Source organism: Rhinichthys klamathensis, unplaced genomic scaffold (assembly GCF_029890125.1).
Source record: "Rhinichthys klamathensis goyatoka isolate OS25496 unplaced genomic scaffold, OSU_Roscu_1.1 h1tg000281l_1, whole genome shotgun sequence".
Taxonomy (NCBI): domain Eukaryota; kingdom Metazoa; phylum Chordata; class Actinopteri; order Cypriniformes; family Leuciscidae; genus Rhinichthys; species Rhinichthys klamathensis.
In genome coordinates this window covers 8,925,813-8,940,341 of record NW_026606800.1, presented here as the reverse complement: position 1 = coordinate 8,940,341, position 14,529 = coordinate 8,925,813, and the positions used below count along the sequence as shown (strand labels likewise).

The 14,529-nt window shown below is 39.6% G+C and overlaps 1 protein-coding gene across 2 annotated transcripts in view; it reads right to left on the bottom strand.

Moving 5' to 3' along the window:
* The window catches only part of nbas (NBAS subunit of NRZ tethering complex), a 256,303-nt gene that overhangs the window by 170,300 nt on the left and 71,474 nt on the right, over positions 1–14,529 (bottom strand). For both annotated transcript variants that reach the window (XM_056269320.1, XM_056269321.1), the window contains exons 32-35: positions 12,486–12,599; positions 8,324–8,437; positions 6,083–6,240; positions 5,425–5,496 (exon numbers count right to left, since the gene is read on the bottom strand). In XM_056269320.1, coding sequence (XP_056125295.1) covers positions 5,425–5,496; positions 6,083–6,240; positions 8,324–8,437; positions 12,486–12,599 — 458 coding nt within the window. The remainder of the gene's footprint in view (positions 1–5,424; positions 5,497–6,082; positions 6,241–8,323; positions 8,438–12,485; positions 12,600–14,529) is intronic.

Below are 14,529 nucleotides of genomic sequence, written 5' to 3'. Positions count from 1 at the left end.
ATGCTAAAACTGTAAAAGAACAAGTTCATATCAATGTCATATATTAGTAAATACATGGTTTTATACAGTATATTTTAAATTAAAATTAAGTGAATATTGAGTAAATATAAAAGTATAATTTATTATATTAATAAATATTAATTTTTATTAGAGCGGTGTCCTCAAGCCAAGCAAAGCCGCTGGATGAGGTGGGAAGGTGTGGAGAGGAGGAAGATCACTTGGAGTCCTGTGTCCAGCGAGCTGTGGAGTCCAATATGCTGAACTTTTCCATCAGAGCCACATATGATGTCCTGCCCTCTCCAACCAACCTGCATCTCTGGTTTGGAGAGGATCCAGCCTGCATCTAGTGTCTTGCCCCAGCAACCCTGAAACACATCCTGGTGGGCTGCAAGACCAGCCTTACGCAAAGCAGATACACCTGGCACCACAACCAAGTGCTGAAGTGCCTGGCTGCTACACTGGAGAGTAAGAGGGTAACCGTCAATGCATGGCCCTGGAAACCCAGACTACCTTGCGGCAACCAACATCTTTCGTCCGGGAAGGGGAGAAACGGTAGACCAATCGATCGCCTCCAGACTCATGCCCACTGAACACAGCCCAGGACTGGGAAATGCGGGTAGACTTGAGTCAGAGGCTCATCTTCCCACTCGAAATTGCAGCGACCAACCTGCGCCCAGACCTGGTCCTTTGGTCCAAATCCTGTCGACGTGTCTGTATAGTGGAACTGACTGTCCCGTCGGAGGAAGCCATCGATGAGGCATTTGAAAGGAAAAGGTTGCGAAACGCAGATTTGACTGCCGAAGCAGAAGACAGGGGCTGGAAGGTAAACGTGCGTCCAGTGGAAGTGGGCTGCAGGGGCTTTGTAGCTAGTTTCACCACAAGGCTACTAGAGGAGGTTGGAATCAGAGGACAGGCTCAGCGGAAGACCATCAAAGACCTTGCAACTGCTGCCGAAAGAAGCAGTCACTGGCTGTGGCTGAAGCAGAAGGAGACTGTATGGGCTGCCAAGTGACCTCATGGAGCCCCCGGTGCGACACACACCCAGGTCTGATCAGCCTGTGGTGGGCCAGCCTCGGGTGAGGGTGTATTGTGATAAAAGGCCGAAACACCCAATGAGGCCGGGGTGCACAACTAATGATGTGTTGTATTGGAGGCACCAGGCGGTCACCCCCCAATCCAAGCCCACCCAAGAGGCTGGCGGTAGATCCTTTTTCTATTTAGCACCAAAACTTTGGAACAATCTTCCTAACATTGTCCAGGAAGCAGATACACTCTGTCAGTTCAAATCTAGACTAAAAACACATATCTTTGGCCTAGCATACACATAACACATTATAGACTTCTAAAATTAAATTTAGGCTGCATAGTTTAGATCAGCTGGAACCGGGAACACTCCCCACAAATCCTGATGTACTTGTTACATCATAAGAAGGATGGCGTCTACGGTAATATTAGTCTCTCTGTTTATCCGAGGTCTACCGCAGTCCGCCGGATCCAGGCCATATCCACATCTGATGCAGGACCTACGCCTGGACACGATGACAACGCAGTCCTGAAGTGTCAACCAGTCCCTTTCCTGTTTACTGAAGTCAGCCGGATCCCAGCCATATCCAGATCAGATGGTGGACCTGCACCTGGACCCATCCATAACGCATCACTGAAGTGCCAGCCTCATCAGCCCTGTGAAGGCCTCATCGACACGATAGCCATCGGCACTGATCCTCAACAAACTCGTCTCCATACCGGCGTGATGACTCCGACTTCCAACCAGATGGAACTGGATTAATATTCTGAATGTTCTGATCCAATCTGACTTCTGACCTGTAATGAGGCCTGGATCATAATCATACACTGTTCGCTCGTTGGCCAGAGGAGAACTGGCCCCCGACTGAGTCTGGGTTCTCCCAAGGTTTTTTTCTCCATTCTGTCACTGATGGAGGTTTGGTTCCTTGCCACTGTTGCCTTGGCTTTTGGCTTGCTTAGTTGGGGACATTTAATATTCAACAATATTATTGAACTGCCTTACTTAAGGTGGACGATGACGCAATTTTCTTCTAGAAACTAATTTTGTTATATTATTTTCATGTTATCACTGTGAAGCTGCTTTGATACAATCTGTATTGTTAAAAGCCATACTGTATATAAATAAAGGTGACTTGACATCAACAACAGCGCTTGCTGAATATAAAGGGATTCTAACATCTAGTCCTAGTAAGTATACTATTGTTATTTCTTTTAAATACATTTTAAAATATTTTTTTAGTTTAATTAAAATTTTATATTTTATTTGCTCAATAAGACCAGGGCCATGCATTAAGAAAGTAAATGGTGCCAATTTTGATTTCATATTGACGTTTGGTTGATTTCAGGGCTTGGACAGTCCCAAAGTGGATTTCTTGACATTTAATTAATTTTGTTTTTATATAACCAGTCAACAGGTCTACTAATCAAGAGATTTGACATACATTTAACTATAACGATTTGTGTCAGAAGTGGACTTTTAAACATATCAAATCAACATGGGCATTCAGGACTGTAAATGTTATCATGTTGTAATTAGGTGGAAAATATGCTAAGGCAAGTGTTACCCAGCAGGGAAAATAGACACAAAGAAACTAGAGGAAATCCCAGCAGGAACAGAGATATCCCTTTAAGCCTATAAAACAAACAAAAGCACTACTATAGTCATCTCATTGCACTAAAGTCAACATGCATTATAAATGAAGGTATAGGCACAGGGACGTAAATTGACTCCTGAGCAAGAACGCTCTCCGCCATCAACGGAGCAAAGCACTGCCAGCTCTCTGTAGCAACATGACAAAACAAAGCGAATGCAGGTGTTTACATGTTACCGGGATGCTAGGTGAACTTTTCAAAAATGTCAGAAACACAGGAAATGAACACTAGCGCACACTGCCCTTCTAGATCGTGTGTACAAAGCTGAACCACGCATTTGACCTCATCAATACTTCATTCAGTTTTAAATGCACATTTAACCGATAAACAACACACACATTTACACAAATGTATTTTTGAGCACATGAAACTTTAAACATGCAGTTTCTTTTCTCATGGTAAGGTGAAAACAGTGCTTGCTATGAGTAAAGTAGCTGGGCTCTGAAGCCATAATTTACACCATATGAAAAACGCAGAGAGTCACTCTGTCACTGAGGCATTAAACACATAGTTCAGTCAGAGGCTGTGCTTTAAAGCCCACTATAATGTAATAATCCAGGGGAAGATTTACCATTTTATAGCCATGAATGAAGCATGGGTGCTCATGTTAAAACATGTGAGGATGAAAGCTTACAGTCAGCAAGAAGTTCAAATTGACACTTTTTACTTTCTAATTTAAGGTTCATGGACTTACTGGGAACAATTTATTGTTGATCATTCCAAAAGAGAAAAAAGGTAGCTTCTTAATCTTCAAAATATAATAATTTGTGCTTCAATATAATAATAATAATAATAATAATAATAATAATGCATGAAAAAACAAATATGCATGTGGAAAAACATTTATTTTCAACCTTCTTTCTGACCCTCTGTCTGAAATGATCCGTTTTAAAGAACGGCTCCTTTGAGGGCATGTCAGTAAACAGCCACTGTTATTATTGGCTAATGTCATTGCGTAGAAAAAAGTATCAACACCCACTCGCTATTGCACGCGAGTAAGTGTTTTGAAAAACATTACACCTATAAAACCGTAATTTACAGACGAAGCATTATGAAATTATTTACTTACGAGTTGTGATGCAGCTGCTGCCAGCTCAGATCCAATATAGTTGGATGCTTCATCTTTCAACATTTTTTCTTTTTTTTTGCCACTGTGCCACTTTTACAAAATAAAATGCTCTGAACCAACACATAATCCTCCGATGTGATCTGGGACACTTGTAAAAGAAACCATCTACTTGTTTTCGACACCGTTTATAATGAGGAGGACATTTTAAGCTATGAAACTTGCAGGAAATTTAAATGGTACATAGACCTCTTATACGTCAAAAGATCAAGGCAAATTTGAAATTTGATTTCTCATGCCCTGAACCCTTTAATGTTTTATTATATATAGAGATGCACCGATTAAAATTTTCCAGGCCGATCCTGATTTCCAATTTTTCCTTGAGTTTGACCTGCCGATACCGATTTTAGCCGATTTCATTTTTTCAAACCACTTTACAGCACACACAAATATTTATTTTCTATCTTCTCTTTAATAGAACATTTTGCATAGAACATTTTTTGAACAGATAATCGCTATAAAAATGAACTATATAAATTACTCCTGGTGTGGGAAATTCACACACATCTAAAGTGCAGTGTTATGGAAGAACCATTTCCTTTTCACATCCACACACACACGCCTATTGCAATCACTTGTACATTAATGGCAAGTTATATTTCTCAAACAGTTCTTCTCTCATCTGACACGTCCAGCCAGGCTAAACAGGACAAGTGGAGCATGTGCAGGGAAACGATTGGGAAATAATAAAAACGAAGTTTAAATGGGTAAATTTTCTATAAATATTTTTGAGTCTTCATTTTCTTTTCTGACATAGCCTAGCCTACTTCAGTTCTTAAAACACACCAGACATGCAAATTCTGTGCATTTTGGGCCCTTTTCGGATGAAATCATATTTATTTTGTCCATCAAAAGTGTGTTTTCACTTAAATTGAGCGCAGCAAAAATAGACTCGGCGCTGAAACCCGCGCTTCACTGCTGCTCACGCGCCGCTCCTGCTCGACGCTCACGCGCTGCTCCGGCTCCCGGTGTGAATGCACTCATTGATTAACATGCACGCCGAACAAAAACCCCCCCCAAAAAACGCGCTGCTCCCGCTTGCGGTGTGAAACGGCCGTAATTCATGAGGTTTCCTACATGTGCGCGCGCACGTGTGTTGCTGATGTTGCGCGATGCTAATCATGCGGCGCCCGAGTGCATTTGACCGGCATAAAATTGGATTATGTCAGACTGACCGGCCAGTCGCCGATCATGGCCGATCACGTGAAAATCGGCCGATTCCGGTCACCAGCCGATCAATCATATCTCATAATCATAATCTCTAATTATATATGTTTTAAAATTAATTTGCCACAAGATAGGACCAGTTACATTTAACTAGTAAAGGGAAAAGGCATTTAAAATGGTGAAAATAAATGTATTAATGTGTTTTTTTCTAAAATAAATTTTAACCTAAAATGTTAATGTTGATAAAGAAACGTCTATGGACACACCAAGGCACCAACTATTCACATACAGGCTTCTCAGAAAGAGTAACACAAAATTGTTGTATAAAAGGTAAATGCACAATACTCAAGGAGCACAATTAGCAAAGATTTATCACTCAAAAAATATTTGCTCTTCAAAGCGTCACACTAAATAAAGACCTCTGACGTGATGTATACAGAAGCATTGTTCTTTACCTCTGACAGCTCGCTGCCTGTTCTCCGGGCTTGAGAGGGATCAATCTTGTAATTTACAGCCTGGTACAGAACCTAAGACAAAAGAGGAGAGCAAAGCATTGACTTTTTCATTCATGCCCTTCAGCATAATACCTTTTTTCGCTTCAATTTTCTTTGCTCTTAAATGTTTAATCGTTCTGCCAGTATTTATACTTGACACCGCAGTAAAACTTATTTAAATTACTATTCCATTCCTCAATACATTTTCTTTTGAGTGTTTCAATGTGGCGTCTATCTTGGTATACATAAATCTACTTTAGGTCTTTCCTGGAAGCAGCCTGACACCAAAGCAGTCAACACAGAGAGAGATAGAGGCAGCATGAGCTGGAAAGAGCGCTAGGAGGGTTAATAGTATGTGTGCCAGGGGCGATTTCTAAAACTTAAAAGCTCCATTTTAAGTCTAGATTCTGCCCATGTCTAGTGCGTCCAACACAACATATGCATATATACAAAAACTATGGAAGTAAAAAGCAGGAAACTTGGCAAATGTTTGACTGCAGTGGAGGTCAGGAGTCAGGTTTCTCCTTGAAGTATCAGAAATTAATTACTGGAATGTTTTAGCAAGCATCTCTTTCTCTCCATACATATATAAAAACAGTTTCAGTGGACAAAAATGCACCTGGGTCTGAAGGGAACTGGAAGCCGCTAACAGGTTCTGGATACTGCTGGGAGGACAGTGTGTGAGGGAGAATGCCATCAGCTCCTGACGGGCAGAGAGCTGTGAGTACGTCTCACACTGCCCCAGCTCGGCACACACATCCCAACCATCACTATAGCCTAGAGTGACAGAGTAAAAAATAAAACAAGAAATGTATGCACAGCACAGTCATATACTGTACAGGGGATGTTAACTGCCATAGAGAGAGTTTCAAAAGAGACACATACAAAAAAAAAAAAAAAAAATTGCTCTCTTTATGTGACTTAAAAACCACTGTTTTCCAGGGTTGAACGCTATTCAAGACTGCCTTTTAAATTCTGATTCAATTATTACATATTTAATTGCTATTTGAATTTGAATTTAAGTCAGAAGAATGAAAACGGAATAAACATAGCTGATAAACGAGTAATTTGCAACTAGAAAATTAAAGTTGGTCAATAAATGTCGGCTTGACAAAACCTTAATTGAAAGTTTAAAAAGAATAGATTGATAGATGATTAGATGATAGATGGATAGATACAGTAGATGTAGACAGACATGTACGGTAGAAATAGACAGACAGACATATACTTTCAGATACTTTCTTACAACATCTGCCTAGCAACAAAAAAACAACAAAACCCACAATCCCCTGCTTTAGTCTTAGCAATTGTGGCTCTACGCTTCGAGTTAGCATAGTTTCAAGAATCTGTTGCAGTTATATTCTTGTTTTTCCATCCATGGCTCTTATTGCCTCATGTATTCAGCAAATCTTTTAAATCTTTAGCACTCTTCCTCATTCTCCATGTGACTGAATAATTACACAGTGAAGCTGGAGAGAAGCTAACCCATTTTCCACACTGATGTTAGCGAGGCTGTGAGACTGCTGCCGATAGCAATCAGAGATTAGCACATCTTCTGTTCTCAAGCCTGCATTAATCTACCCCAGCCTGAAGCATACACACACACGCAACACCAGTCTCTTTCCAATATCTGATGGCACATTGACTGAACAGCCTCACACATACACATACACATAAAACACCTTTGAGCTCTGACAAGAGATGAATCTGCCTAGAATGATAACGATGGTCCTGCTGATCACACTCAAAACATTTTGCTACTCAAAACCTCACTTATGAAACATCAAAATCCTGCAAGCAGATTCTGATGCAGTACAACACCCTTGGATGAAATATCTATGAAAAATGAATCTCCATGTCTTTTTCAAGGTTCGTGGATAATAATTTAAATTCCCCCTGTAGTCAATAATTTTATCCCTTAAAACTCATCTTTGATCACTAAAATGACATTTAAACATTTTTTCCTTGGAATTTTTTTTTCATGCTTTAAAATAGCTTGAACGTTGCCTCATTTAGTATACACGGTTCTATGAATATGCGAAGAAGCCCCGCCTCCACTCACTCACACCAGCTCAGAGATCCAATCGTTGACGATCACTCGAGAAAATACTCGGCAATGGTGTTGACTTGTGAATTTGTACATGGTTTGTCTTAAAGCATCATATTAAAAACACCACACAGACCTACAAACAACATTAAAAACTTGATTTTCACCACAGGGGTACTTGAAGTCATTTTGAAGAGCAACTTCTAGCCAAACCAAATATTTTCCATTATTATTTTTTTTCATGTTTTTTTAAGCTTTCGTCAATTCCAGTGACTTTTCTAAATCTGCAGACCATACTTTTAAACTTTTATTGCCAGATTCTTTAATAATGTGAGAACCTTGCAGACTCTATTTCAATATTAACACTAAATATATTTCATTTTAATAATAAGCTATTTTGGTGGAAATGTGAATCCATACAATCAGATATAAATCTATCAGGGTAAACATCAACAAATATCATTTACACATAAAAATAGATCATGATATCATATGGATAATGACTTTTCAAGGTAATAAAATATTTTTTATCTGACCAGAAAAGTATTACAGTTATTATGCAAGAACTATGGCAAACGGGAGGTGAAGTAGGTCGATTAGGCCTAAATGCCATGTAAAAAATGTAACGGAAAAAAATATTACTGTACAATTTCATCCTCGCATGATTTGAGAGGAATTTTCTTTTAAAACTCTTAAGCTTGAAGATTTTAAAGAAAAAAGTCTGATCCCTGAAAATCTGCAGTGCATTTCTGATTTGGATGAAAACAAAGTAGAAAGTGAAGTGAGATTTCGAGTCAAGCTGTGCCGGCTTACCTGCAGCCATCAGATCCTGGCAGTGGATGTAGGAGGCCTTGAAATCCTGACAGTGCAGAGCCTGTTCTGCCAACAGCGTGAGCACCTGACCCTTCCTCCTGGCCTCATCATCACCTAAATCATCACACAACCATGAGATTCTGGAACATTACATGTTAAACGCTACATCATCTGGCTGTTATTAGCATCAGCAGCAGCACATTTTATTTTAGTTTAGATGAATTAATCACTCACTTCAAAGTTTCAAGCTTTCCATAAAAGATACTACTCAAGTGTTCAGTCTGAAGTTCAATAAATTAATTTCCTTTCAGAGGTTTTTCTTAGAAATTCCTGGATGTTGTACAAATATCACAATCACATCTCAGAAAATGCCCTCTTACACAGCCCTGATCTCAGTCCAAAATAAGAAAATAAAGAAGACCAAGAAGCCTGATGAAAACAGTGATAGGGGTTGTCTTTTTCATTAAAGTGTGTGTCGAGCATCAAAGCCCAGACAGGCAATAATACGAGCGGAGGCAGGAAAGTGAGTGTGTGCATGTGTGTGAGCGCCTGCGATTGCATGGATATGATTATTCGCCAGTAAAATCGAAAGGGTCGATACTACGGGAAGTGCCATATTTCAGTCATATCCAAACTGATTTAAATGTGACACTGAAGTCTTGATATATCAGGAGCATTTATTGCTGCCTGTTTATCCTCATTGCACCTTTCTCTTATGCCAGCAAAGGTACAGGCGCAGGTGTGCTGACACACGCGCACAAACAAAACAGCCCTACGGGCATTAGTCGAGGGTAAGCCAAGGTGAATACATCAAACACCCAGTCACTTCATAGAGAGCTAATCAATTCCACTATATATGGCAAGAAGAGCTTCTGACGTCCTGCATACTGATCTGTCTGGCATGCTCAGAAGAGTCAGAGCTTTGGATTCACCTCAATTACCCCCTGCAACTAACACACACACTGAACCTAGGAGAAGACAACTGACACTCACAAAATAAGTTTGGGGTGAACGTTTAAAGGGGTGGTATAATGCCCGTTTCACAAGATGTAAAATAAGTCTTTGATGTCCCCAGAGTGTGTATGTGAAGTTTTAGCTCAAAATACCCCACAGCTATTTTTATATAGCTTGTTAAAATTGTCACTTTTTGAGGGTGAGCAAAAACACACCGTTTTGTGTCTGTTCCTTTAAATGCAAATGAGCTGCTGCTCCCAGCACAGAGGGCGGAGCTTGTCCTTTTACCTCACACAGACATGCACTGAAAATGTCAAAAATCTTTAGCCTTTTATGTTTAAACTGGAGTCAGGCAATGATGGATATATTCAAGAAGAAGTGACAACATGTAGAAGCAACAGGACATTTCTGAATGGTTAGTTGATGAATTTATGTAGCTTGAATGTGTAGTTATCTTCTAGTCATTGATTAGCATATTCTGTCTTGATAATCTATAAATCGTGTTCCGGGTGCGGGGTTTATGTAAATTCTAGGGTTGGTGATGTCACTAAACCAGGAGGAATGTTGTTTAGTTCCAGCCGTTTGTTGTAGTCCTTAAAGGAGCTGTATGTAAGATTGTGGCCAAAACTGGTACTGCAATCACTTTCAAATTACTGTAGAGTGGTGTATCCCCTCCCCCTCCTCCTTGACTCGAGGTTGCCAGATAGGCTGCAGGATCCAGCAGGAACGTGACGAGCTGCAGCTGCGGTAACTAGAGCAGAGCTGGCAACCCGGATGCTGCAACACTACTGACTTCATGATTGGTTGATAGGTGGAGGGCGGCGCATCAGACCAAAACACAACATGACAACATCAACATCAGTTGAGGGCTGCAACTGCACTTTTTAAATGACAATATCCTGGCCGGACTACTGTTGTCAGTGATATAAGTATTTGAAATGTACATGATTTCTTAATGTCTAGTGACATTTCAGGGCCATTGTATGATTAATTGAAATACATTTCTTACATACACCTCCTTTAAAAAGCAACATTACACAACTACATTACATTACAGCAACATTACACAACTAAAGTTAGAAAAGTGAAATCATAATCAACCACCCCTTTAACTAACGACACTTCCCACAAATGGGGGCGGTGTCCCTTGACTTCTTTTATTTTTAAAAGGTGCCAATTCCATGGTTTTTGATGAAATTTTTTAAGGCTAGCATAAAACAAAGCTATCGCGATATAATTAAAAGTAGCAAGGATTAGACATCAAATACACTGCATGTATAACCTATTAAACTGCTGATTTTGGGCTATATCACCTCGGAGTTATTCAACAATTAAATCGTGCAACAATGTGGTAATATTGACATAATCTGTTGATTTGATTGTTAACCTATTGTAATATGTAATATTTATCTATTACCTCAATTAAACACTGCTTAAAATTTAAACTCTGCCATTCATATAGGTTACCCAAACTATTATATATATATATTTCTAAATATCGAAAGTAACGTTCAGTGTCTGGTGTGGCCACCATCTGCTTTAAGTACATTAAAATCTTATCCTCGTGGACTGAGCCAGATTTGCCCGTTCTTGCTGTGAGATGTCACTCAACTCTTCCACCAAGGCATTTGCAATGGTTACAGTGGACATATGTTTACACATGGTTTGGCACTGAAAGGATAAGCAGTCCTTCCTGTCTCCCTGTAGGACTGTCATAGGTATCTTACATTACGTATAGACATTGCAGTTTTTTGCTCTGGCCACCTCTGCAATCCTCATGCCTCCCTGCAGCAGGACTATGGCATGTTAACCAGGGTAATGATCAGGGACCCTGGGTATCTTTCTCCTGGTGTTTTTCAGAGTCAGTAGAAAGGTCTCTTTAGTTTCCCAAGTTATTGGAACTGTGATCTTAATTGTCTACTGCCTGTAAACTGTTAGTGTCTAAAGGACTGTTCGAGAGGTGCATGTGCAATGATTGTTTAGGGTTCATTAAAAATGTTACTCTGTTGCTATGTTTATTGCTAGGATTATATATATATATATATATATATATATATATAAGGCTAAAAAAAAAAAAAAAAAAAAGAAGAGGAACCTCATAAAATTAATAGCTAAAAAAAAAACTAAATATGATATTAGCCAGGGTTGTTGATCAATATTTTTGAAGGTTAACCAGCTCCTTTAACTGAGGTAAAGGAGTGACTACTATCACTGACTATTTGTTGAAAAATAAATTAAATGACTGTTGAACTTTTTAAAAGCTCCAGGACCTATTTTGTACCCTATTTGTGAAAATGGCTGATTTATACCAGGGTTGCATTTTGCACCCATTTATCCTGTCAGTGTGACTCAATTTTGCTAGGTCGTACTGGTACAACAGTAAAATCACCCCACTGTCTTTGATTTCGCACTGCCATTTCCTGTGTATGAAACAGAAAGCCAAACAGTCCAAATGTGAGACAAAACAGCACAGATCAATTATCTGCAGCGGACAACACAGCGCGCTGAAAACATGGGGCCGTGTACAAATATAAATTGGATATATTTTCAATCTACACATCACCCTTACAAAAATGCACAATGGATTTACTTCATAAAGAATAAAAGAGAGAGAGAGAGAAAGCTAACAAGACCAATCTTATACAATCACTTCACTTGAATTCATGCTGATTCATGGAACTAACTGATTGTTGATTCATGAAGTCACATCTCTGATGTGCATCGTTTTGGGCTGTCCATTGCAATATTCATCTCCAACCCCTGAGCAAAGAATACTTCAAAGAAATGCCTACTTATTCATTCAATCCCTCACTCATGCGTATTCATCTATTTATTCACCTGTAGTCAGGACACTGCTGATTCAGCAGATACAGATTAAACGCACTCTCTAAAGCTTACAGATTAACGCTGATTAATCTATAAGAAATGGTCACTGAAGTGTACGACTGTCATGTCATGTTGGAATGACATCAAAATATTTATAACTTTCAGGGATTGCATTGACTAAGAACTAAAAGAAAGCCTTGGCTGAAGTGATGCCAAGAACTGATGTGGGTAATTTTTATCGTAACTGCTGTGGCAGGCTGTCTGTGACAGCGTTGATGAATCTTCGTAGCTAGAAATACTTCAGTTCAAGCGTTTTTCTGCAACGGACATACATAAATGGACCGTTAGCCTGATGCTGAGGGAAGTTTTCATTGGGTTTTACCTGCAACGCGCAGCAGTCTGGCCAGGCTGAGCAGGAGAGTGGACTGTCTGTACGCAGTAGGGCACTGAGAGATGCACTCCTTTATCAATGATAGACGATCTGTCCGCAGACGCACTGCAGAGAGAAAGAGGAAATGAGAGAGCGGGACAAAACAAAGACCAAAAGTTAAGACCTAGCAGAAATCCAGTAGCCTATGCAGTATTGTACCGGCTAGAATAGCCGAAATGTGCAGTATACAATCACTGTTTCATACAAGCCCACTAATCTGGCATAATCTGCCACATGACCATACATTTACACAGCAAAACACATAGATAGTTGAAGATTCTTCACTTTAAATCATCAGATTTTCACGGTAACATTGGTTAAAATTTGCCACATGACCATAAATTTACACAAAAACACATTGATAGTTGGAGATTCTTCACTTTAAATCATCAGATTTAACGTTAGCATTGGTTTTACTAGATTTCTCTACACTAAGAGAATGTCCTTTGTAATCTCTGTAGAATATCAGACAAACTGTGCATTATTTGTCACATGAGCATATATTTAGACAGAGCCCATTCCATACAGCTGCCTGTGAAGGAACACACATGAAAAAGTGATATGCCGTTTAATGTTTAAAAAAATGCAAACCATGTACTTTAAAGATCAGCCATTAATTATTAAATGAAACCATTTTTCCCCACAAAATGATTTGTGCGGTAAAGTGTGCCAGACACTTTATGCTAAGTTATGGCTCAAATAATAGTGAAAGTAAGCTTTGCCTACTGTACAAATGCAGGAAATATTATTATTTTATCATATCCAAAAATGTTGAAAGATTGATTGCAAATTAAAAATGTTCTAAAAATACTAACATGTATATTAAAATATTCTCTTTAAATATTCCATTTTAAATATTGAATAAAATAGTTTTTCTAACAGGTTTATGAAAAAGTGGACAACATGCAACAAATTAAATCTTGTAAATGGCTATGATACAGTTTTCTTTGTTGTTCTCATTTATATTCATATTTTTACTTGAAATGTAAATCCTTAATGTGGGGCAAGTTGTATCTCTGGACCACTTTTTTGTTTTTTGAGAAATGGATCATTTCACCTAATTTCAGTTGATGGCAGACACCTAAAAATCTAATTTCTCCCTGCTCAGAGGACAAAGTAGTTAAAAAGTGGCACAGCTTACCCCACTCTCCCCATACCATAATGCAACTCACTTGAATTGACTTTCCATTTCCATGGCCTTTCATTCACACTGCTACACACACACACACTATTCACACACTATTAAAAAAACCCAAACAGAATACAGTATGTACTGTGCAGTATACATCAGCTAGTATTTATTTAGAACACAGCAAAGATCTTAACTATAAAAAGGTTTAGAAAAACAACAACAACAAACAACACGGAATTCACCGCACGCACTCTCCACACTTCCTGTCATAACAAGCAAGTAGTTGTGATGTGTGGTAATTGGATGGACACAAAGCAGGTCTCTGCTGTCTGACTGAGCACAGTTTAAAATATTGAGCTGGAAGTGGACAGTGCTGGAGGTCACGCTGGTCTGCCGCAGGCAGGGGGCCGAGCCGGGCCACGAGTTACAGGCCTGTGGGGGGCAGACAGCTCCATCTTTAGAGGAGACACCACTGGGGACCAGCCAGCCATCAGCAGCACCTGCCAAACCCATTAACCTGCTTCCGAAAACAGCCGCGCATCTGAGGCCCCATCCACACTACTGCGTTTTAGTTTAGAAACGGATAATTAAAACGAATACGATCTCCGTCCACACCAGCGTTTTAGCTGCGTATTAGAATTGATCTCCGTCCACATTAAAACGACTGAAAACGCGGATCACGTGACCATTCACCAACACTGGGCATGCGCGTGCCGGTGTAAACACAACTTCATTGATAAAATGATCCCACCATGCTCTGGGTTAACCCCAAACCGACGCTCCATGTACGGTCAACGCCGCCGCTGCACACGGGAATCGTCACAGATCGCTCGAATAAAAGCTTGACTCCGGCGCATGTAGGCA